Source organism: Chelonoidis abingdonii, chromosome 21, assembly GCF_003597395.2.
Source record: "Chelonoidis abingdonii isolate Lonesome George chromosome 21, CheloAbing_2.0, whole genome shotgun sequence".
Lineage (NCBI taxonomy): Eukaryota > Metazoa > Chordata > Testudines > Testudinidae > Chelonoidis > Chelonoidis abingdonii.
In genome coordinates, this window is record NC_133789.1 from 8,042,261 (window position 1) to 8,064,492 (window position 22,232).

The 22,232-nt window shown below is 54.2% G+C and overlaps 1 protein-coding gene across 1 annotated transcript in view; it reads right to left on the reverse strand.

Annotated features, from left to right (window-relative positions):
- Window positions 1-250: 250 nt before the first annotated feature.
- The window catches only part of UBTF (upstream binding transcription factor), a 31,277-nt gene continuing 9,295 nt past the window's right edge, over window positions 251-22,232 (reverse strand). The window contains 20 exon segments of the mRNA XM_075059760.1: window positions 251-4,822; window positions 5,852-5,998; window positions 6,536-6,604; window positions 7,041-7,088; window positions 7,723-7,912; window positions 8,781-8,869; window positions 9,122-9,232; window positions 9,675-9,830; window positions 11,106-11,183; window positions 11,186-11,272; window positions 11,636-11,749; window positions 13,359-13,400; window positions 13,908-14,049; window positions 15,193-15,323; window positions 15,673-15,783; window positions 16,240-16,360; window positions 17,025-17,089; window positions 18,516-18,671; window positions 19,603-19,686; window positions 20,182-20,357. Coding sequence (XP_074915861.1) covers window positions 4,709-4,822; window positions 5,852-5,998; window positions 6,536-6,604; window positions 7,041-7,088; window positions 7,723-7,912; window positions 8,781-8,869; window positions 9,122-9,232; window positions 9,675-9,830; window positions 11,106-11,183; window positions 11,186-11,272; window positions 11,636-11,749; window positions 13,359-13,400; window positions 13,908-14,049; window positions 15,193-15,323; window positions 15,673-15,783; window positions 16,240-16,360; window positions 17,025-17,089; window positions 18,516-18,671; window positions 19,603-19,686; window positions 20,182-20,357 — 2,231 coding nt within the window. The 3' untranslated portion in view covers window positions 251-4,708.

Here is a 22,232-nt window from a genome sequence, read left to right on the forward strand (position 1 = left end):
AAACAACCTCTTACCACAGCTTTTTCCCTAAAGTTTTATTTTTTTTTTAATAGTAATGACATGAGAACAGAAACATTATTTTTCACTTCATTATACGAACCCCACCCCTCCCAAAAAAAAACAACCCCAAAAAACTCTCCACAGTTTGAAGTCTGTCCAGGCTTGATTGCTAAGTCCACTGAGCAATACAAATTGAAGTTGGGTTTTGTTTAATTTTTTTTTTTAAACCTACAAAAACACTCTTTAAATATTAGAAAAAAAAATGATTTTTTTTTTTTTTGTAATTCACAAGAACGTCCATCTAAAGTATCACTGGTTTTTGTGGCAGTGCAAAAATGCACTCAGCTTCAATTCTCTTACAGTACAAACCACTTTTTCCTCCCCTATAACTTTAAAAAAAAATTGTCAGTACTGTAAGAATTTTTCATTTTTATTTTTTTTTTAAACAGAATATTTTTTTTTTGTATTTTTTTCTTTTTTGTACTAAAAACCACATCCACTAAAATACAACAGCGCTGGGTACAATCAGCAAAATGAAATCGGTTTCCCCACTGGGGGAAAAAGAAAACAGAAAACAAAAACTAAAAGGAGTGGGGGAGGGTCGGGAAACAGGGCCCAGGACAGACAGACGGATACAAAACAGTAGGGGGATGAGACATCATGGGCGCATTGCATCAGAACACGCTCAGTGGGAGGGGTGGAGGGGCAGGAAGAGGGGGTAAAGAACCCCACATTTTCATCAGCACTTGAGTCCCCTTGCTAGATCTACAAGGATTGTCTGTTACTTTTTGGGGAGGGCATCCTGTGAGCTGGCTGAATGACACACCCCCAGCAGGACCTCCCCAAGATATCTGTCTCACCCTACTCAAGTCAATAGCATGACTTCTCATTGGGACTTGGGAGCCCCAGAACAGTTTCAACTCAGATGAGGAAACCCGCTGCACCCGCTAGAAATGGGGATTTTTTAATCCCAAGAACCCTCTGGCTCCAATTCAGAAAAGCATTCGCTTAAATCCCATTGAAATGAAACATGTGCTTTCCTGAATTGGGAAAATTCGAACAAGGAACCTGGGCGAAGGGGGGTTTGGAGAACTATTCAGTTCAAACACACCCTAGCATTGTAAAAAGGCAGCGTTAAATAGACTGGGCCCGATCCTGCAGCCCATACCTGGGCGCGAGCTTGCTGCGAGCGTCACCTAAGCAAGGACTCTAGGACTCTGGCCCACAAAGTATAGTCTGTGTCGAATTCCTAGCAGAAAGGAAGGGAGAGTGTCTTCTGTTGGGCACAGACCCACTTAGGGTGGCCACGGGCCCCCTTCCTATGCCATGACTCACTTGATTATACCCACACTGGGCATTTTGTCCCCATTTCCATATAAAGCCCCCCCCCTTCCCCCAGTGGAGACCTGATTCGACACACACAACCCACGGCAGCTGCCCTCTCTTCAGAGGACGTGGGGTGGGGTGGTTAGGGGTGGTGTCCCCAGCAGACTATCTCCACCCTGAACTGTTGTGGAATCCAAATCCTAGAGCGCAGGATATTTGAGTAGCCCCATGCACGCTGTACTGGGGGACAAGAGGGGGACAGACAGGCCTAAAGTCAACCAAGAGGGGGCTCACCTCACCCCCATGCTCATCTGGGAGAAGCGGGGAGGGGGGAGGAGGGCTGCGATGGAAAACAGGGGGATGAGTCGTAGATACAGCCCAAGGAACAGCAACCCCAATCAGTCCCCCAAAATCTGCTCCAACTCTCCCCCCCTGCGGCTAGACATCCAGGCCTCCGAAATCCAGCCATTCCCTGCTCTGCTCATACCCCTCTGTGGCCCCCAAACCTGACACCCCTCCCAACACATGCTGCTAAAATCCGTACCCGCTGCCTGCCACAAACCCCACTGACACCCTGCTGGCAGCTTCACCCCTCAGAGGCTGCACTAATTTTCTCTACAACAAACAACTCATCACATTTGTGGGCCCTCCCCTCCAGTCCCTCAATTCAGACTGTGACGGGGGAGAAGAGACTCCCTAATACTCTGATGAGATTTGGCTATGCCTGATACAAAATACGGGGGGGGGGGGGGGGGGGGGGGGGGTAGAGCTCCTAAAATCCTTGAGAGAGAGATAAACACTACCGAACAGAAGGAAGGACAGAGCCCAGAATTCCTGTTCCACGGCCTCCGCTTTCACGTCACCAAAGCTTTGCTTTGGGAGCAGGCGGCGCGTCAGGGAGATCGTGCCCTCGGAGGGGTAAAAAAACGTGACAGCAACACACCGACCCGCTGCTTGGATCTGTTACTGCCTCAATACCGTCACTGTTGCCCTCCAGTTGGGAGGAGGAAGTGTAGAGTTGTTGGTAGGAGGGAAGGGCAGGGCTTTACGGGGGGTAGGGAAGTAACGGATCCAGTTTTGTTTTCCGTCAAGTGTCTTTTAGTAAGCTGGGCCCCATCTCAACACTGGGGTGGGGGGGACCAGAATGCAGCAAGATGAGAGATGAAATTGCTGGTGTTGTGAATGCATAAAGGGCAAGGGGTGAAGGAGGAGGAGTCCTAGTCCCAGAAACACTTGCATTCACTGGCCGTAAACAAAAACGGCAGGAACAAAATCCCAGAAACATGACCATCCTTCCAATCAGTGGTGGATTTTGCAGAAAGGGGGCAGGAGCAACAGGGTGGGGGGAGCAGATGGCCCGGACCTGCTGCTGCAAATTTATCCACCCCTCACGGCGACGGGAAAGGGTTAAAACAAAAAAAAACAAACACCCAACATTATTTAAACACTGATTTTTCTTCCCCTGTCTCAGTCACTTTCTACTCCCTGCTCTCTGGTAAAAGCGCCCTAGCCTCGCCCGCCCAGTGGAAAGGTGCAGGGAACTGGGACGCCACTGACATGCGGGGCGAGGTCACTCTCTGATTCTGTAACAGCCAGGGACCCAGAGAATGGACGCGAAGGCAGCAGGGCCTTTGTGGTGTCACACACACCATGGGGATTTACAGAAACCAGTTACACACCCGTTCAAAAACCTCCACGAAACAGGGATGAAACGCTAGTCCCAGCTCTCTCACCTGAAAAGTGATTTGAATGCAGTCTATATATTAATATATAGCCTGTTATATACTAATCTAGATATAAGCGTAGCTGAAAGACCTGTCCTAGAAGCAGCAGCTTCCTGGGAGCTCAATCTCAGCTGCTTGGGTCTTCGGATAGGTTTTTTGGATCAAGTTTCCCCAATGTCTTAAAAAAAAATAATAATCTGAGCAGTATCATCGAGCTGGTAGCAAAACTGCAGTTGGAACAGATTGGCAGAATGGCCCCGAGGTGTGAAGTGGTGGGCGTGGCCCCACCTCTATCACAACAGTGTGCAGCCTGGCTTTGAACAGTGATGCACAGCTGGTCCTTTGCAAGCACCATCCGCCCTCTATTGCAAGCACACGCTTCTCTGCAATAGGCTGATGCCTGCTGGGAAGTTTGTGCCCAATCACACACCCCCCTCAACCAAAAAACAACAATCTGCAACATCGACCCAACATTGAGCATGCGCTCACGATGGGGGGGGGGGGGGGGGGGGGGGGGGGCGGGGGGGGGGGGGGGGGAAGCCAGAGCCAAGCTGTGCAGCTAGCCAGAGACAGAGATTTTGATTATAAAAAGATGGATCTTTCTCGCTTTATAAAAGAAAAAAAAAATAATACAACAACAACACGACAACCACCGACACAGATGATCTCTCCTTGCAGCCGAACCCTGCTCCCGTGCCCGCCCCCTCCCAGTTGACAAATGCCCCGTTCCAGTACAATAATTGGTCACTTCATTGTAAAAAAAAAAATATATATATATATTCAAATCTGGGATCCGCCTGCAACCATCTTTGCCCAAATGCTGGTTGAATACAACGGATCAACCATGTTTCCTTTGGGTGATGCAATGATCAGCTCCCAATGGTATGCTCTGTAACAGCCCCCTAACTCCCCGACCCAATGCCAGCCCTTCCCGCCCCTGAAACTGGGCAACATCTTTTTAAACTCCCCCCACTCCACCCCACCCCAAACACACACACACACAAAAATTCTCCCCCGTCCCCAGAAGGAAATGCTGCGTGGTAAGTTCATTCCAGGAGCTCTTAAGTGCAGCGGGACTTGCTCTCCAGGAGCTCCAGATGCAACTTCAGACTGTACAAGACCGTTCCCTCCTCCGGCTGGAGAGGCAAAGGGGGAGATCATCCCGACAGCCGAGTCCTGAGCTGCTCGGCCCGCGCACTGCCAGAACAAAGCTCTGCGCCTCTTGCCACTACATTTTTGTCGCGGTTTTGTTGTTGTTTTAAAAAGGATTTTTGGCGAGGGTTTTGTATAAAGTCTGGAGGGGGTAGCTGGAAGTTGAAGGGGAAGGCAGGGGCAGCTGGGGGGCTCTGAGGGGTAAAAATCCCCCTCCCTCTCCAAAACACAAAAATAAAATAAAGAATTGAATGCAAACTCTATGGGGAAAAACAACACATAATATCCCCTTCTTTCCCCCTAAAACAAAGCTTTTTATCAGCTGCCCCAACCCCACCCCATTAGTGTGAAATTCTTTAAGAGGGAGGGGGAAAAAAATTAGCCACAGTGATTTTCCCATCCCCCTCCCTGCAACCATCAACCCAGATCTCCAGCCGGGATATTACTGGTCGGGGTGGGGTGGGGAATTACTGAAAGTCCGGCAAGAAGGTGGCGTTGTGGGCATTTCAGTTGGAGTCCGAGTCAGAGGAATCGCCTGAGGAAGAGGAGGAGCTGCTGCTGCCCTCAGAGTCATTGTCATCTTCCTCTTCGTCATCATCCTCTTCGTCATCGTCCTCATTCTGGGGCAAAAGGCAAAGAAAAGGTTAAGAGTCTGGGGTGAGGGGTGGCTGGGGAATTGCAGGTCTGTCTGTGCTGGGGAGACAGGCCCTGGGATGGTGCCTTGTGGCCAAACCCCACCGCACACGGGTTTCCCATGCCAGCGCCGCACACAGACGGGACTGCTGTTGCATAAAGTGCCACCCAAAAGAAGGCAGCACAGCGGCCTGTAGGTCCATCACGCCATGGCTTGCATGCCAGCAGCCTTGCCCCGCTCAGCCTGCGGGAGCGCGTAGCACAGCAAGAGGAAGGATGGCCGTTTGCAGCACTGGTATGCTGTCCTGCCGCGGGTCACCCATTACAAGCTGGTTTGACTGAAACCTGGCCCATAAAGTCGAAAGAATAAATAAGATTTCACATCAAGCAGGCTGCCTGTTATTTGGAAGTGGGGACTGGAAAAGCCACGCTGCAAGATTCGGTTTTGCCGCTGCTGGACACTAGATCTCTGAGCTCTCAAATGGCAGGAGGGAGCGTGGTTAAGAATCGAGGACAGGCAGCACGGACCCCTGGGGTCCAAACCCAGCCCTGGCACCATTGACCAGATTCTGACTTCACGGCCGCTGGTGTAAATCCAGAGTAACTCCATTCACTTATTCCATGTTTACACCAGCGGGACAGAGATCAGAATCAGGCCAGATATCTTCAGCAGAAGACACACTTAACACGTTGTAAATGGTTACCTAGGGAGAGAACATGGCATGGAATGTGATGCGGGTCGGGGCAATGGGAAGCAACGGGTACAGCCCAGGCCCCTAGGCTTGTCCCAAACTCTGCGTCCTTGGGGTGTAGCTCCCCGCGCTGCGGATGCAGGTCAAACCCAAGGCCAGATACCCAGCCATTGTGAATGGGTGCAGCTCTTCTGACCTCAGCGCAGCTACGTCAATGCACTGGCTAGGGAGCAAACCGGAGTGGCAGCGGGGTGTGTGTGTGTGTGTCAAGTGAGCAGCATGGCACAGACGCAGCATCCCGCAGCGTGACTCAGACAGCCTCACCTCATCCCCATCCTCGCTCTCCTCCTCGCTGCTTGACTCCGATGAGTCCCCGCCTTCCTCGGACGAGTCCCCATTGTCATCATCGTCATCAACATCGTCATCTTCTTCCTCCTCCTCCTCCTCCTCGTCATCCTCCTCCTCGGACTCCTGGGGGTCAGACAGATGTGGTAGGGGGATCTGGCCAGGCCTCGTGGCCCCCACCCCTCCCTGGAATCCCCACAATGGCAGAGTCCTGGGCCACAGAAAAGCAGGGCCTTCCGCTAATGGGTTAGGACCCTCAGTGTAATAAACTCAGGACACTCAGGGATTACCCAGTGCCTCATGGGATCTGTAGTTTGGGTGCCACGTGTTACCATTCGCCACTTCAGGCTTGGCTCCCCAGCTGGACTACATCTCCCATGATGCATGGGCTCCCCGCAGAAGAGTACCACGGTGCATCATGGGGGATGTAGTCCTACCAGGGAGTAGGACGCATCGGAACTGCAACTCCCAGACAGCACCATGGTGGCATTTCTAAAAATGTTTCGTTTTTTGCTCTTGTTCTCCAAGCAACCCTCTTCACATCCCATCCCATTGGAGAGCTGCTTCTCCAGGTGGCAGAAACACACCAGGAAGTTGCCGGGGCCCAGGGAGGAGTCATGCTACTGGCCCAATGAGGGGAAGAGGGAGGACGAGGGCACTTACCAATTTGATTTGCATGGCAGGCTTCATTTTGGGGTTCGGTCCCCGCACCTTCCCCATGCTCTTGCGCTTCTGTGGCGGAGGGAGGGGAAGAGCAAATGTCAAAGGGCCAACTCTGGAGGCTCCTCAGTCCCTCCCAGGAGGTTGGAGATTAAAGAGTCCATGACCATCACCCACACCCACGGAAAGGCCTTGAGTGGGGGACAGCCTTTATATTCTATTCCCAGCTCTGCCCCTGCCCTGCTGGTTAACCCTGGGCCAAGCAGCTTCCCCTTCTGTGAGCTCGGTCTCCTCTCCCACCCTTGGTTCCCTGTGTCTATTTAGACTAGAAGATTGGTGGGCCAGGAGTCTCCCTTATGAGGCATATGGACAGCCCCTAGCAGGGCTCAGGCCTCACAGTGCTATTGGAACATAACCAATTATGGACTTTGTTCCCTCAAACTAAGGCTTTTTAAACCAACATCAAGGACAGCTCACCCCCTCCCTCCCCGTCGCAGGGGATGCTCACATTTGAGGTGTGCTCTTTGTAGGCAGCTCGCTCCTGCGGTGACAGGCTCTGCCGAGACAGGAGACTAAAATAACCACCCGGAGGAAGGCGAGGGGGATGGAGCTACGTGACTGCGGGGGCGTTCCCAGCTCCAGGAAGGGGAGTTGTGCTGGAAAAGGGATGTAGGTGGAAAGCGAAGACCCCTGTGCCATTGGGAGTGCAACAGCACCGCCCCTCTGTCCAGAGAGGGAATTTCCTTAGCCTCCTCTGCTTGGAAAGCATGACAGGGAGTTGGGGGAACAGAGTTACAGCTGGATCTGCAGCCACGGCCACTCTGAAATCTCTCTCGGGCTCCCGTGCTAGGAGAGGGGAAGTGACCTTGACCCCAAGGACAGCATCTGTCATAGCCACAGACATGCGCCCTATGGCATGAATATTGGGGGGATGGTCTGGGTGCGCAATGTAGAGAGAGAAGCTAAATCAGGGACACTTGAAGCCTCATTTCCCAGTGGTGAGGGGTGAAGAGAGACCCAAGACACTTGGGAACGGAGAGGGGGAAGGGTCAGTGGGGGACAACAGGGATGGGGTACCTCAAAGGCCATGTACCCCGAAAACATGAGGACTGGACATCCCAGGGGTGGGGGTGGGGACAGGAAACCATGCGTGGAGTCAGAGCAGTTCTGCCCCCTGCCCAGTCGCTCACCTTGAGCCAGATTTCCAGGTGCATCTTGTACTGCTTCTGCTGCTCCTCAGCCATCTTCTTGTAATAGTCCTTCTGGCTCGGGGAGATGCGCTGCCAGCGACTGCCGATCTCCACCATCCGCTCCTTCAGTGGCAGGTGGTTGAGCTCACCGTTCGATAGCAGCTCCTGGGAGAACTTCTGGTAACCGTTCCTGGGGAGAGGGAGAGCGGGGTCAGAGAGTGGCCAGCCTCCCACCCAGTGAGGGCCCATCCCAAGCACAGGCAGAAGCAGCCAGGCAGCAATAGGACCACGCCCAGAGTCCTGACCCCCTATCTTTTTTCTCTGATCACTAGACCCCCCCCTCATCTCCCAGAGCCAGAAACAGAACCTGAGGATCCTGAACCCCTCCATCCCTCTCCTCTGACCACCAGACCCCGCTCCCCACCCGAGCCAGAAACAGAACCCAGGGATTCTGACCCCCGTTCCTCTCTTCCGATCACCAGACCCCGATCCCCATGCTACATCTGAGCCAGGAACAGAACCCAAGAGTCCTGAAGCCCGATCCCTCCTCTCTGATCACTGGACCCCAGTCCTCTCCTAGAGCCAGGAACAGAATCCAAAGATCCTGACCCCTTGTCCCTCTTCTCCAACCACCAGACCCCACCCCACACCCAAACCAGGAATGGAACCCAGGAGTCCTGTGCTTCTGCTCTCATCCCCAGAATCTACCCACTCCCAAAGGTGGGACTAGGACCCAGGCATCCCAACTCCTGTTCTGCTGCGCTAGCCATGAGCCCACTTTCTCTCCTGAGATCCAGGAATAGATTCCAGGACTCCCTGCCCTACCCTGCTCTAACTATTAGACACAACTTCCCTCTCAGTTACCTGGCACTTGACTTTGCTCCACAATGAGCTATGAACCCCTGGCAGGGTCAAATTCAGTCCCCTTCCAGCTGCCTGAGCCCCAGCTTTGCCCCCCTGGACTGGTCTCTCATTCAGTGGCGGGACGACTGACTTGTTTTCCACATTGTGTGGAAGCAAGATGCCCCCCACACTCCCCCAGAGAGATCAATACTCACATGGGGGGTTTCTTCGGCTCTCCCTGGAATTTCATCTTCTTTGAGGAGTTTGCAGAGCACGGGGGGGCCCGCATCTCACTCAACTCTCTCTGGAGGGGGGAACAGAGACGGATGAGGTGAGGCCAATCCCAGCTCAGCATATGCCTCTCCCCCACCCACTCTCCAAGATGACAACTTCAGGCAACAAGGCGGTGGGTGGATCCAGCCACTGGGGCAACCCCCTGCCTGAGATACAGGAGTCAGGGATGCAGAGTATCAGAGATGGAGTAACAGTCCCAGAGGAACCCCCCGGCCCTGGCCGCAGAACAGATTCCCTGACCCCGGGGAGCGCAGGGACGAACCTCGTAGCGCTTCTGATCCTCCGCCGCCTTCTTTATCCACATCAGCTTCTCCTTCTTCTCCATGTTGTTCCAAGTGGCCTCCATGGCCTTCAACGCCTTTCCCCGGTCATTCTGCGGCACAGGGAGACCCGGCAACGCTCAGGTTACGCATCCGACTATGCTCGAGACCGTCGCCAAGCGCGGACAAGTCGCTTCCTTCCCCTGACCCCACAACACGGCGAAGTTTACGCCTCCCTCTCCCGGCAAGACCAGGGGACTGATATTTCTAGGGGCTGTACAATGCAGCACAGGGCCAGTCCACCTCCATTCAACCTCCCACCCCCATCTCCTTTGCTACCAAGCATCCTGGAGCACCCAATCCTGTTACGAATCGCAGCGGCTAAACCTATGCCCAGTCCAGGCCCGTCCCAGAGGGGTCAGATCTACCAGGCTGCCCCGAGACAGAGCCTGCAATCAGGAAATGTCCTGTTCCTTCTCCAGCAGGGGAGTATGGAGGTGGGGGTGTCCCTGTCTCTTCTCTCTCTAATCCCGCCTCGCCCCCCAAGCACCTCACCTTGAAGCGAGCCAGGTAGTCTCCGATGACGCTCTGCTGCCAGATCTCCTCGGCTGTCTTGGGGGACTCGGGTAGCTTGGCGCGCTCCTCTTTGTCGGAGCTGTGCTTCCTCTCCGACTGCGCCTTCATGGCCGCCTCTCGGGCTTTGTACTTGGCCTGGGCAGACACACAGAAGGGTGGTGTTTAAGGCTCAGGTCTCTCCAACAGTCCCCCGGCCTTGGCAAACGCCTGCCCCTCCCCCTGCCATCCTAGCTATGAAATAACCTGGGTGCCTATGAGCTGGACCCCCATGTACTCCCATTCCCCCCCCACTGAGACGAAAGGAGGAGCAGTGTCTGGGCTATTAGATCAGTGGGGGGCTGCCTGGGGGGAGTTGCACTCCAGCTCCATCAGTTCCTAGCACTGTTCAAGCAGCAGCCTGGTTGGAACTGGCAGTGGAGGGTGTTTTCAGCATAGAGGGCGAGGGGAAGGGGTGTCACGCAGGTCAGTAGGTAACTGCCCCTTTTCTCCTCTCCCCATCGCTGTGCCAGGCGCCAGAACGCACGCCTGCAAGGCACATGTCCACACACCTTCCCCAATCTGCATAGAGCAGCAGTCTCCAAACTTTTGACCTGTCAACCACCCCCTTGGAACTAGGGCCAGGAATGGAGTCATAGATCTGCGGGGGGGGTGAGGTAGAGAGGGGTAAGGGAGCCGAGGCTGGGGGCAGACTTGGGACTGGCAGCTGGGGCCCGGGCATGGCCTGGAAGCCGGGGTCAGCAGCCGGGGCCAGGAGCAAAGCTGGGTGTCGCTCCCTCCCCCCAGCTCTGCCCTCCCTTAATGTTCCTCTGTGCCCACCTAGGGGGAGCGCATACAGAAAATCAAGCCCACGCTCAATAACCCCTCCCCTCCCACCCCACCCACACCACCCACAAAAACCTTCCAGCCCAAAGCGTAACTTCCGACACACACACCCCTCGGCTGTGAGAGCTAACCCCCCGGGGCCGGACTGGATCACCACATCCACTCACCCCAAACGCCTCCCCCCTGGCCAGGCTTTTAAAATCCAGGCTCCAAGACCTCTCCGGTTTAATCCGGCAAGTTCTCATCTCTTTAGCTGCTTGTTTAGTTCTGGTGCTCTCATTCCACACAGGCGGGTCCTGGGCTGCATGGAATAAAGGCGCTCCCAAGAGATGCGAGGACCCCACTGCTGAGGTAGGGGACAGCACCAGGACCCATTTGTTTGTGCCACCCGCTGAGCCTTGATTGTCACGTGGAGAAAATCACAACAGCATACAGCAGGCAGGGAGTGACCAGGGCCTGAACTGCTGGCGTGCCCCTAGAGGGATGGATGGTGTTACCGCATCCTCTGGGGCTCTCAAGAGAAGCAATTAGCTAGAGGTGCCGATTGGTTAAAACAAGGCGATCTAACGAGCGTGTCATTGATTTAACAAACCTTCTTCTTCTTCTGAAAGGTCGTTTCCACATCCGCGCCAGCAGCCGGGTCAGTTCGCTCTCGCGAAAGTTCGGGGTCGCTCTTCCTGCAGCTGCTTTCGCTTTCTCCTCCGAGAAGATAAAAACATAGCAGAAATGGACCGTTTGGGTTTCTCAGAACCTGCCTGTTGAGAAGCACAAAGGGTCTTGGTGTGGGGTTGAGTTAAAAAATTATTATAGAATATGGGGGGGAAAAAAAAAAAATGACGTAACAAAAAATCCCGCAGCAGCTTCCCAATAGTCAAAAAAAAAAAAAAAAAAAAAAAATCTGAATTTCCTTTATGTTCTTTAGTTTATGGTTAATTTTCCCTGCTGGCTCAGCAGTTTACCATATACCAGAAGTCTTGAAGCTGGTTTTTAGAAGTAACTGGCTCTGTCCCTCTTTCTCACGACACGCCACACGCACCCCACTGCACCGCAGCCTCGCCTGCGCCGAAAGCCAAGCCCCTCACCATTGCCAGTCAGCTGCGCCGAAGCCAGCCCCTCACCTTGCCAGTGTCCGGCGATGATTTTTTGGAAGCTGGGCTGGTGGCACCTTTCTTGTTCGCTCCCAGCATCTTCTCTTCCCCCAGCACCCTCTGCTGTTCCTCCTCGGGCAGGCTCTGCGTGGCAAGCAAAGGCAGGTAGGTTAGAGAGCACCAAAGAGGTGCGGGTGAGTTCTCAAAGGAGGAACAATCCAACCAAAAGGGAATGGAACAATAACAATGCTGGTGCTTTAGTCTCACTAACGCCTTTGAGGATTTCCAACCACATGGGCCTCAGATTCTCCTGCTCTAGAATCTGCCTACTAGAGAATCTCCATTAGCTGTACTGGGCCTATGACACAATGCGGAATTTCCAGTCATATCCACTAGAGGGCAGTGGTGCACATAGGCACTAACCAATTCCTCACAGTAAAATGTATATGCCCATTTTAGAGCAGAGGAAACAGAGGTAGAGAGAGGAAGTGACTTGCCCAAGGACTCCCAAGAATCTGTGGCACAGACACAAACAGATCCCAGGAGTCCTGACTCCTGGGCCTGTGATTTAGCCACTAAACAACGCTTCTCTTTTATGACTCCAGGGATAGAGGAGAAAAGGACACCCTCATCTGAAATGTTTGGCACTATAGGTACCATTCTCCAATGCTTTGGCACCTTCCTAGAGCACCGGGTTTTAAACCAGCAAACGAGCCCAGAGATTGGTTAAAACACCATGTGACAAAATGGACCCATCCTGAGACAGCTCAGCACAGCACTTTGGGGTGCTGGGCTCTCCCACAGCACAGGCAGATACCAGCTCTGACTTGAAGCAGTCCCTGTCTCACCTACTCAGACAAAGAGGGACCTTCTCTGCTCCCCCAGAGAAAGGAAGCTTTATCCTGGGGGAAGTGGGTGGGGAAACAGACCTGTTGGGTTTTCCACCCTTGGTTTTTGCATACAAAATCATCGCGCCCATCCAGACACAACACGGGGGCTAGCAGCTCCCAGATGTTTTGGAAAAAGGAGCACCCGGGTCAAAACAAGGCCAGGCCCTGCCCTGCCCTCCCCCACCAGCTGAACGAAGGGCAAATCCCCAGATGCTGTGAAGATGGTAGAAACATGGTGGAGGGCCGGAAGGGGGAGGGGGACCACACCCACCCACCCCTGGAATCTCTGTCTGCTCACATCCATTTACATTGGAGCAGCTCCTCTCACTCTGCTAAAGCTCCTCCATGCAGGAGCCGGGGCTTTCTCTGGAGCTGGTCAGAGACTGGGGAATGAACGGCCATCCCTAGCAGCCTGGACATCCACCAGAACAAAACCCTACCAAAACAAACCCTCCACTGCCCACACCGTCCTCCCCAGGAACGCACCACACGTGACAACTGTTAATCGAGTTGCTTCATGCATAACTAGAAGGGGCTGGGATACTGCAGTGATAGGGGGTGGGATAAGACCCAACATATAAAGGAACAGACTTCTGATTTACATCCGCCCCAGCGAAAGGAGACAGCTGGAGCTGCACCTGGGGAATACTGGGATACCACCGTGCCGTGCCGTGCCTGCCTCTTTAGCCCATGCTGCAGAGAAAGACAGGCCCTCGCACACAAAAGCATTCCCCCCACCCCACCCCAACTGTGCCCATGCAAAACAAAACAGACGAGCCATGTAATGAAATGCCAAGGGAAGGCTGGCTGGGGTCCCCTCACGAAATGAGCTGGGCCACCCGCCGCGTCCCAGGCGCACCCACCTCCAGGAAGCGAAAGAGTTCGATTTCGTAATCTTTCTTCCTCTGTTGGGAAAAGCAGGAGGAGGGGAGAGAGAGAGAGATGGTTACTAAGAGACGGCACCTCCATCCCCATGCACCAATCGAACACCCAGCAAAATCACAGGGGATCTGTGCCTTGGTCTCACAACCAGCGCCACGCAGCAAGAGAGCCAATTCCCTTGGCCCGAGTCTCCGGCACCGACCTCACCCACAGTCAGTGCTTGGGGCTTCTAATCCCATCTCCCCGCTGGAGGATCTCTAAGCACTTCACAACCTCTAATGACCCCTTGCTTAATCTGAGGCTCGGAGAGGGCACGTGACTTGCCCGGCGTTATGGGCAGAACCCAAGTGTCCGGTTTCTCTCCTGGTGCTTGTTTCTCCCGCTACACAGCAGGTGGGGCTCAAACCCAGATCGGGGATTTAACATGGCCACTCGAACTGCCAATACAGCTGCAGAAACCCGCTGTTTCTAGCTGTTCTCCCCTTCCCCAAACTCAGCTCTGCTGATGTGCGGACCCCCGGTCTGTTCACCTGATCACACTTTTTGTGGTACGCATCCTTCTCCTTCTGGGAAAGCAGCTTCCACTGCTGGCTGCACAGCACCATCCGCTCCGTGCTGGGGACGTCCTTCATGTTGGCCATCAGTTCCGCACAGTACAGAGAGTAGCTGTTCCTGTGAAGCAACAATGGCTGTGAGGCGCCCAGGGATCACTACTCCTTCCCCACACCCCCATTTCAGATGAGGGTCCTGCCCACACATGGCCGTGGAAAATTCCCCAGCGGCGCTCCCTCTGGGGAACAACTTGAGAGATTCCAGCCTGCTTCCTCAGGTTCACCTCCTGTCCCAGCCTACCCTGCAGGATTGCTGTGCACTGTTCAACAGCTGCCATGCTCAACTCCAGAGGAGGCTGCATTTCAGTGGTGCAGCGAAAGAGAAGGAAAGCAATAATCCCAACCATATCGGCCTCCAAAATCTGGAGCAGCCAGTGTGTCAACCCACTTGGGACTGGTTGGATGCCGCGAAGTCAGTGCCACTGAAGACCAGATACAGGCCTATGTCCAGAAGACACATGATTACTCAGAATCCGAGGGTACGTCTACACTACAGGCGCTACACCGCAGCTGTGCCATTGTAGCGCAGGCGCGTCCTACCTGATTTTCTGTCCACTGCAGTTAATCCACCTCCCCGAGCAGCGGCAGCTAGGTCGGCGGGAGAATTCTTTTGTACATCTAGCTGCAGCTACAGCTAGATTTTTTTCTACATCCCTGAGTGATACTCAGGCTGATCTAAATGTTAAGTACAGAGCAAGGCTGAGCTCTCGTTTAAAAAAATAAATAAAAAAGTAAGGCTAGTCCTCGTGGTTGTAAAGAAAAACTTAAAACCGTGATCCGAGCGCAACATCAGCCTGAATCTGCAGAGAGTCTGGAAGCCTGAATCTGCAGAGAACCTGGAACGACAGCTCAGAGGAGGAGCTCAATGGGGTGTTAACTCCAGGACTCATCGCCCTGGAGCACCCTGCCAGTGCCCACCCAGCAGAGGGCTTTGCAGGTAGGAGGAGAGCACAGGGAGCCCAACTGTCCCCCCAGGCAGATACACCCAGGTCCTGGAGTGAGGAAGGGCCCAGTGGGGCCAAGCCACGGAGGGTGGCGGGGCCATGAATACGAAGTCAGGAGGGATGTGCCTAGAGCCCCAGATTGCCTTCTTCCAGTCCTGCTTTCCCTGGACCCACATGGGGAAGGAATGGAAAGCCCCAGATCTCCCCCTTCCCCAAGAAAAAGCAGCATCAGCCCCACCCCCGAATTGCAAGGGACTTACGGAGGGGGCTTGGTGGGTCGCCCATCGAACTTGTCCTTGAGCTGGCGTTCTGCCTTGGTGAGGGTGGAGCGCGTGACGCCTTCCTCGAGGTTCATCTCCGGGTGCTTCTGGATGTAATCCCGCATGATCTCCTGCGGACGGCAAAGCAGCCATCGGGTTAAGGGGGCTGAGTCGACGCCCGCCAGAACAGGGAGGGGAGGAGGAGAGAAGCCAGTACCTCCCTACGCCTTGCCCACCTGCCCTTGCTTTCCAGAGGCAATGGATCCCAAGCTCTGCGGTGGAAGGCTCTGAGCTACCTGGGCTGTGGGCTAGCCCCACAATGAGTGGAAGGAGGGGGACCTGCATCTCTCAACAGCAACCCCTCAGGCTGATTACAGAGAGGGGCTGGCCGGCTCTGGGAACGCCCCTCGGCTGGTGGCCGGGAGGTGGCGCCCGTTGGGCCGGGGAGAAGATGGAGGGGAACTGGTGACTGTTCCCTACCTCGTACTCCTTTCGCTGTTCCAGGGCCTTATGAATCCATTTCAGCCTCTTTTTGTCGGAGAGTTGAGACCACTGCTTGCCCAACGCGTCCTTCACCTCCTTCGTGGTGGCCTGAAAACCCAAAGCCAGAGGTGAGGGCACAGGGGTGAAATGTGGACCCCGCCTGGGATGGTGGGGCAGCGAGCCAAGCTCGCGGGGACATGGGAGGGGAGTTGCCTTTGCACTGGGGATCTCACTCCTTTGGGTCGTGCAATGGGGCTCAGCACTTCTCTTGAGCCCTGGGAAATACTGCGATCCTGAGTTTGCTCACTGCACCATCCTACCCCTACGCGCTGCGTCCCTTCCCTAGCCACAGCGAAATCAGAGCTCTGCCCTCTCTCTCGGGCACCGGGTCTGCTCCCAGACACATGGTGCCTCTTCCTTACCTCTATCCGGACAGCACAGGACTTCTGCTTGGTGCTTCTTCCTTCAGGCCCCCTCCCATCCCCGGCTTCTCTCCCCCTCCTTCCCATGGTGTAAAGACACACACACACACACACACAGGCCACATAGCCACAAGGAACTCACATCCGGGCGCACTTTCAGGTAGATTTTCTTCTCGTGATTGTACCACAGCTGCTGTGGGGTCTTGGGTTTCTCAGGGATGTCCGACTTCTTGGCATTCTGAATAAGATCTGGGTGGTCTTCCCTTCACGCAACGGGGACAAGAAGAGGAGGGGCGAGCATCAGAAGCAGCGAAAGGAGGAGACAGACCATAACACTCTGATCAACTGGGTTCCACCCTGGAACATGTTGGCCCGGAACCTAAGACAGCTAGACACCGAGGGCTAGAACCTCATAGGTATTCAAGGTCCTTACATCCATTGATTTGAATGGAAGTTAGCAGTCTAAATGCCTTTGAGGATCAGGACCCTAGCAGCTTAGGCGAAGGGCCCAAGAAGAGAGTCAGGGGGTCACAGGAATTGGAGCTAGAAGAGATTGTGTCCATACTGCAGTGGGGAGCCAATGTAGGATCCCTTTAATGTATTTAAGGACCTCATCAACTTGGCCCCCACCGTTCTCTTGGAGGGAGATGGATCCACAGGTGGTTCCCCAATGTCTGCACTCTAGGGCGGCTTTGTCAGAGAAAGCCCGGGCCTTAGTCTGCGTCCCCCCAGTCTGAGAGTCAATGAAACCATTCAGATTCAGATTCCTTTCCCTTTGTTCACCCCCATCCTGTTCCTCCTCGTTGTTCCCCCCACAAAAGGCTCCTCCCTCTGTGGGTGTTACATGTACACGCTCATCATCTCCCATTAGTCGGGATGAACACGGCTAGAAATTGCCCCGGGAGACGCGGCTGGTGGATGTCCTACCTGAATCTTGCCAGGTTCCGCTCAAACTCCTGCTTCTCCCGCTGGAAGTCCTGGATGTATTTCGTCTGGGAGGGACAAAGGAGCCGGGGCGTTAACAGGGGAGGGGAGCCAGCAGAGTCCTATGTTCAGCTGCCCAGCAGAGGAAGGGGAGTCCCATGTGCTGGGAGGTGGGCGCCCAGATATCTCAGCCAGCCCTGAAGATGAAGTGTTTGACCCCAGCAAGGTGCTGAGCACCCTGGCTTCCACTGGGGTCCATAGGTGTTCAGGGCTCGCAGCTCCCTGCAGGATCGGGTCCAGAAACAGCAGCTAGGACTGAGATTTTCCAAGCTGCCTAAAGGGGTTAGAGGCACAATTCCCATTCATCCCCTAGGCAGCAACAGAGAGATCCCAACCTGGCCAGTGTCCAGCGCAAGGCAGACCAGCCTGGTTTCAGCCCAGAAGGCCCTGGCGCCAGGTAGTCGGAGGGGATGTTTATCGCTGTCCCGCGTCATGTCGATACATGGTTTAGCGCCAAGACTTCTGCGGGGACAGGCGAGGGCTTAAACATAACGCGAACGGTGCATGCAGCTGCCGCTCCGATGTCATGTCTGACCCAGCCGGGCGGGCGGCTGCTGGGTCGTGGCATGGGATGGATTGAGCCAGGGCTGGATAGAACCAACATTTCACGTGAAGATCTGAAACTGTCACAGCAACAGCTCAGTCCCTAACCTCTTCTGACTGCACGGAAAACCTTCCCCAGGGGACTAGAGCAGGGCAGTGTCACTGAGGCTACAGATGGGCAGCGTGGACCCAGAGCTCTGGCCGAGGAGTGCCGGGCACACATTTATCTCACTGCGCAGCTGACCCTGAAGCCTGAAGAGGATCATTCAACATTGTAACTGTTTTGCTGCTGACCATTTTAGTGGAAAAATTATGGGTGGAGCTTGGATACCACCCATCTCCCATCCATACACCCCACCCCATCCCCCAACAGATCCCAAATAGATTGCAAGGCCGGGGGTGGCAGGGGTGTGTGTGTGGAGAGAGTCTTAAGAGCCCAACAAATTTAAATATATAATACCAGCCAGCTCTTTTTATAGTGCTTTTCATTCAGTGATCTCAAAGCGCTTTACAAAGGTCATTTTCATTATCCCCACTGTACAGAGGGGGGAAACCGAGGCACAGAGCAGCGACGTGACTTGCCCAAGGTCATCCAGCAGGCCAGTGGCTGAGCCAGAAATAGAACCCACAGCTCCGTGTCTCAGTCCAGTATTCTGTCCATCAGATCGCACTCCCTCCCTGAACACGCCCTGTCCTAAGGACTTGTTGCCCACCTGAACCCTGATCCCACGTGGGCAGATTCCAGAGCCCGCCCAGCACCCCCCTTCGCAACTGCCTACTCAGGGATCTGGCTGCATGGAGCACAGGATCAGAGCCTAAGTTGGGGGTATGTGTGTGTGCATGCAAGAGAGAGAGAAGCTCCCAAATTCCCCATTCTATAGCTCCACGTACCTTTTTCTTTTCGGGGAGCTCCTTGTATTTCTTGGACAGGATTTTGGTCAGATCCAGGTTGCTCATTTCAGGGTGTAACTTGGCATATTTGGCTCGCTTCTCCATGAAGAAGCGGAAGTAGGGTGTCAGGGGTTTCTTGGGGAAATCGGGGTGTTTCTAAGGGAAAGAGAACAATTACAAAAACACATTCCTATGCACACCATGTTCGGCATCAGCCTCGGACTTGGGAGACCTGGTTCTGCCACAAACTCCTTGTGCGACCTGGGGCAAGTCACTGAGCCTGTCTGTGCTTCAGTTCCCCATGTGCGACCGGGGCGGGCAGAACAGCACAGCCCTGCCTCACGGGGGTTGTGAGGATACACACACAGCAGGCTGCGAGGTGCTCCGTGCTATGGTAATAGGACCCATACAAGCATCTAAGACAGATAAATAACAATCCTTCAGATTTATCAAGGCCACAAAGGGGGCTCCCCAAAACCATTTACATACAGTAATTAGGCCTCCCAGAGGAGGGTACTAGGGTCATTTTGAAGATGGGGAAAGGGAAACTGAGGCACAAAACAGGGAAGTGGCTTGACTCATGCCGAGAGTCTTGACTCTCATTTTGTGTTGTAGTCACTAGACCACGTTGCCTCCCCGAGCCAATTCACGGCCCCCCTGCCCTGAGCTTAAGACATGGGTTATCAATAACACACCCAGGCCTGTTGTTCCTAGTTCACATGGTCGCTATACGTGGCTACTACCCAGAGCTTTCCACCTCCAACGTGCTTTACGAACGTTAGCTAACTGATCCTTAGCAGCCTTGGGAAGCACGTCAGGGCTGTCACTGGGCAGGATGAAGCAAAGTGTCCCCCAGAGTTAGCCCTGGAATGGCCCATTAGATCAATTAGTCTACTTCCCTGCTGCAGAATATCCCAAACGGGAGACCTGACGTGTGATGCGTTTTCCTGGCCTCCAGTATGGAAGACAACTCCCGCTCCTCCCAATGATGGTTAAGGCAATTCTGCTGCCCCTCCTGCTGAGGTCCCCAAGCCTGGACAGGGTGGGACACGAGACCCCATTTGTTGGCCCCATCTCTATCACCTACCTTGAGCTTTTTGCCCTTGTAAGGATTCTTTACGTGCTCCTCAGCATCCATGATCAGCTCCGTCAGCGTCCGGAATTTCCTCACCTGCAAGAATAGGCGGGGATCAGTCCCAAGGACAGATCGAACAGCACCATGGTGATAACAGATGGACAGATCACAAGCCGGGGGAGGGAAGGGAGCTTTGAGATCTGTTCAGCACAAGATACTTCGAGGCTAAACCTTACAATGCTCGACACTTCAATAGAAATGCTGTGGTTCACTGTCCGAGACATCCCCCAAGCAGGGGGAGACAGGTCAGTGTCACCCCCATTGTGCAGAGGGGCATAGGGCAAAGAGTGGGGGAAGGAACTTGCCACTGGCTGAGCCAGAGCTGAGGGAGAAAGTTAACACAGATGATTGAAGAACCCAAGTCTTATGGCCAGGTAATCAGACTTTGGCTGTTTAGGTAGGGGAGGAAGGGGACTCAGGAATTGCCCTGCTCAGACCACTCACTCCTCTGTGCTACACAAAGCCACGGCCCAATAGCACCGAGCTTCAGGAGAGAGCCCAAGGTCGTCGCGTTAAACGTGCGGAGGTTACCTCGGTGGAGATCTCCATCCACTTCATCTTGCACATCTCGCCAGAGAAATCCTTGAAGGCCACTTTGTCCCAGTCCAGATGGGATTCGGTGGTTTTGAATTTGCTGCCGTCGTTGGAGGGCAGGTTGCCCTTCATGCATTCCAGCAGGGTCAGCATGTCCTCCTGGGACCAAAGGTCTGAGCAGGGAAGAAAACAAAGGATCGAAATCAAATCGCAGCCAGCTGGCCCTCCCTGAGGCTGGAGGACATGCCGCTCTGCATGGAGGCTTTTTACTGAGCTCCCGCGGAACGACTGCCCTTTAACCCAACGCAGCCACAAGCAGGACAGCAACACAACACTCAGACTTGGCCAGCTGCCGCTTGCAACCAGCATCACCTTTATTAGAGCAGTGCAGCATGCAGAGATGACAGACCCCAGCATGAAATTCTCCAATGTGAGGCAGACAGATTGGTCTGGGTAATTAGGGTGATCACCAGCTATATTTCCATCCTCTTCTACAGGCCAAAACTTCCCAGCCCAGGCAGAAATTTCACTCAGCATGCGCCAGAGGGTTCGGTCGCTGTTGTTTTTTTAAAAGCAACAGCAGACAAGCTGGTAGCTACTGTGTTGCAAGTGCTGAGGGCTGTTTCTTTGACGCAATAAGGCAGGAGCTGTTGAGTTTACCTGATGGCCATTCTCTTTCTGAAGGATGTTTTTACCTCTCTCTGCACGGCAGGGTGACAAAGCTAGGAACCCTCCCCCAAATTAAAAAGGGATGCCTAGGGGCCCTGGAAAACCGTGGGTACAGAACTTCTATAGGCTCAGAAAAGCTCCGTTTATGCCACCCTAGAGCCTAGCAGAGGTCCACAGTAGCGGATGAAGGACCTTTGGGCTGGCATGACGGGGCTGCAGGACAGGCACCTGGCACCCCACTGAATTCCCCCCACGCAGGAAGCCCCTATGGCTGGAGCAGAGGCAGTTCTGGAGTGGGTCAGCTAGAGGTGCGCCGGGGCCCTGGCATTCTCACAACCCAGCTACTCTGCACCCTGGCAAAGCTCCACAGTGACGCCAGTTAGTGCAACCGGAACCAGCCCCTGAAGCCTTCTGAACAGGGGAGGCACAAACTGGCTCCTCTCTGTCCCCCAGGCAGAGATAAATCCCCCCCACTAAGACTGTCTAAGGCCCAGCCCCGTTGCTCTCTGGTTACTGCATTGCTAGGCAGATGCTCAGTAGCTGCCAGCCAGCCTATAGGGGCAATCACCAACTCTGCATGCTGCCCACTGGAAGAGGCAGGAAGCTCCCCAGGAAGGGAGGCGAAGGGAGCGGCTGAGCGGCAGGGCAGAGCCTGGAAGGTTTGTTTCTAATGCTCCCCCAGCACCTTGGCTGACAAAAGTCAGAGCCAAAGGGGGAAAAGACCCACATAACGCAGGTCCCTGGGGAACATGGTTCTGGGTCACCAAAATCGCACTATTTACGGCTTTTCTTCCTGACATTCAGCCCACTTTTTCCTTTGCTCAGTTTTGTCCCATCCCCCCTCCCCTCCCCGGGCCCTGAAAAGAGGCCAGCAAATACTTACTTGAAAAATCTACGCAGCGTAGGGTTATCCCAGCTGAACAGCCCAGAGAGCAGGGGGTGAGGGAAACATCAACATTAAGGGGCTACAATGCACAGCCTCAGCAACCAGTAGGTGAAGAGCTGCCCTCCATGCTGTGGGGAGCAGACCTCACCCCCCAATACAATATGGGACTCGCTCATCCACATCTGCAGAGAGTAGCGCGTTACACACTAACCCGCGTGCTTTAAAGCAACTGATCGTTTCCATTCTAACTCCTGCTTTCGTGACCACCGACCCTCGAGGCCGACTGCACGCCCCACATGCAATTCACAAGAAGGCCGGCTTGGACTCAGAGCTTGAAGTTAGGACATACATGAATGAAAACTGGGAGAGACTGCACCCTGGAGAAGCAGACAGCTAAACGTAATTATCTCCCTTGGTTGTTTCACTCAGCAATCAACACATGCACAGAAGTCCCGGGTTAGGCAGGAGATCTGACCACATGTCAGAAGGGTCC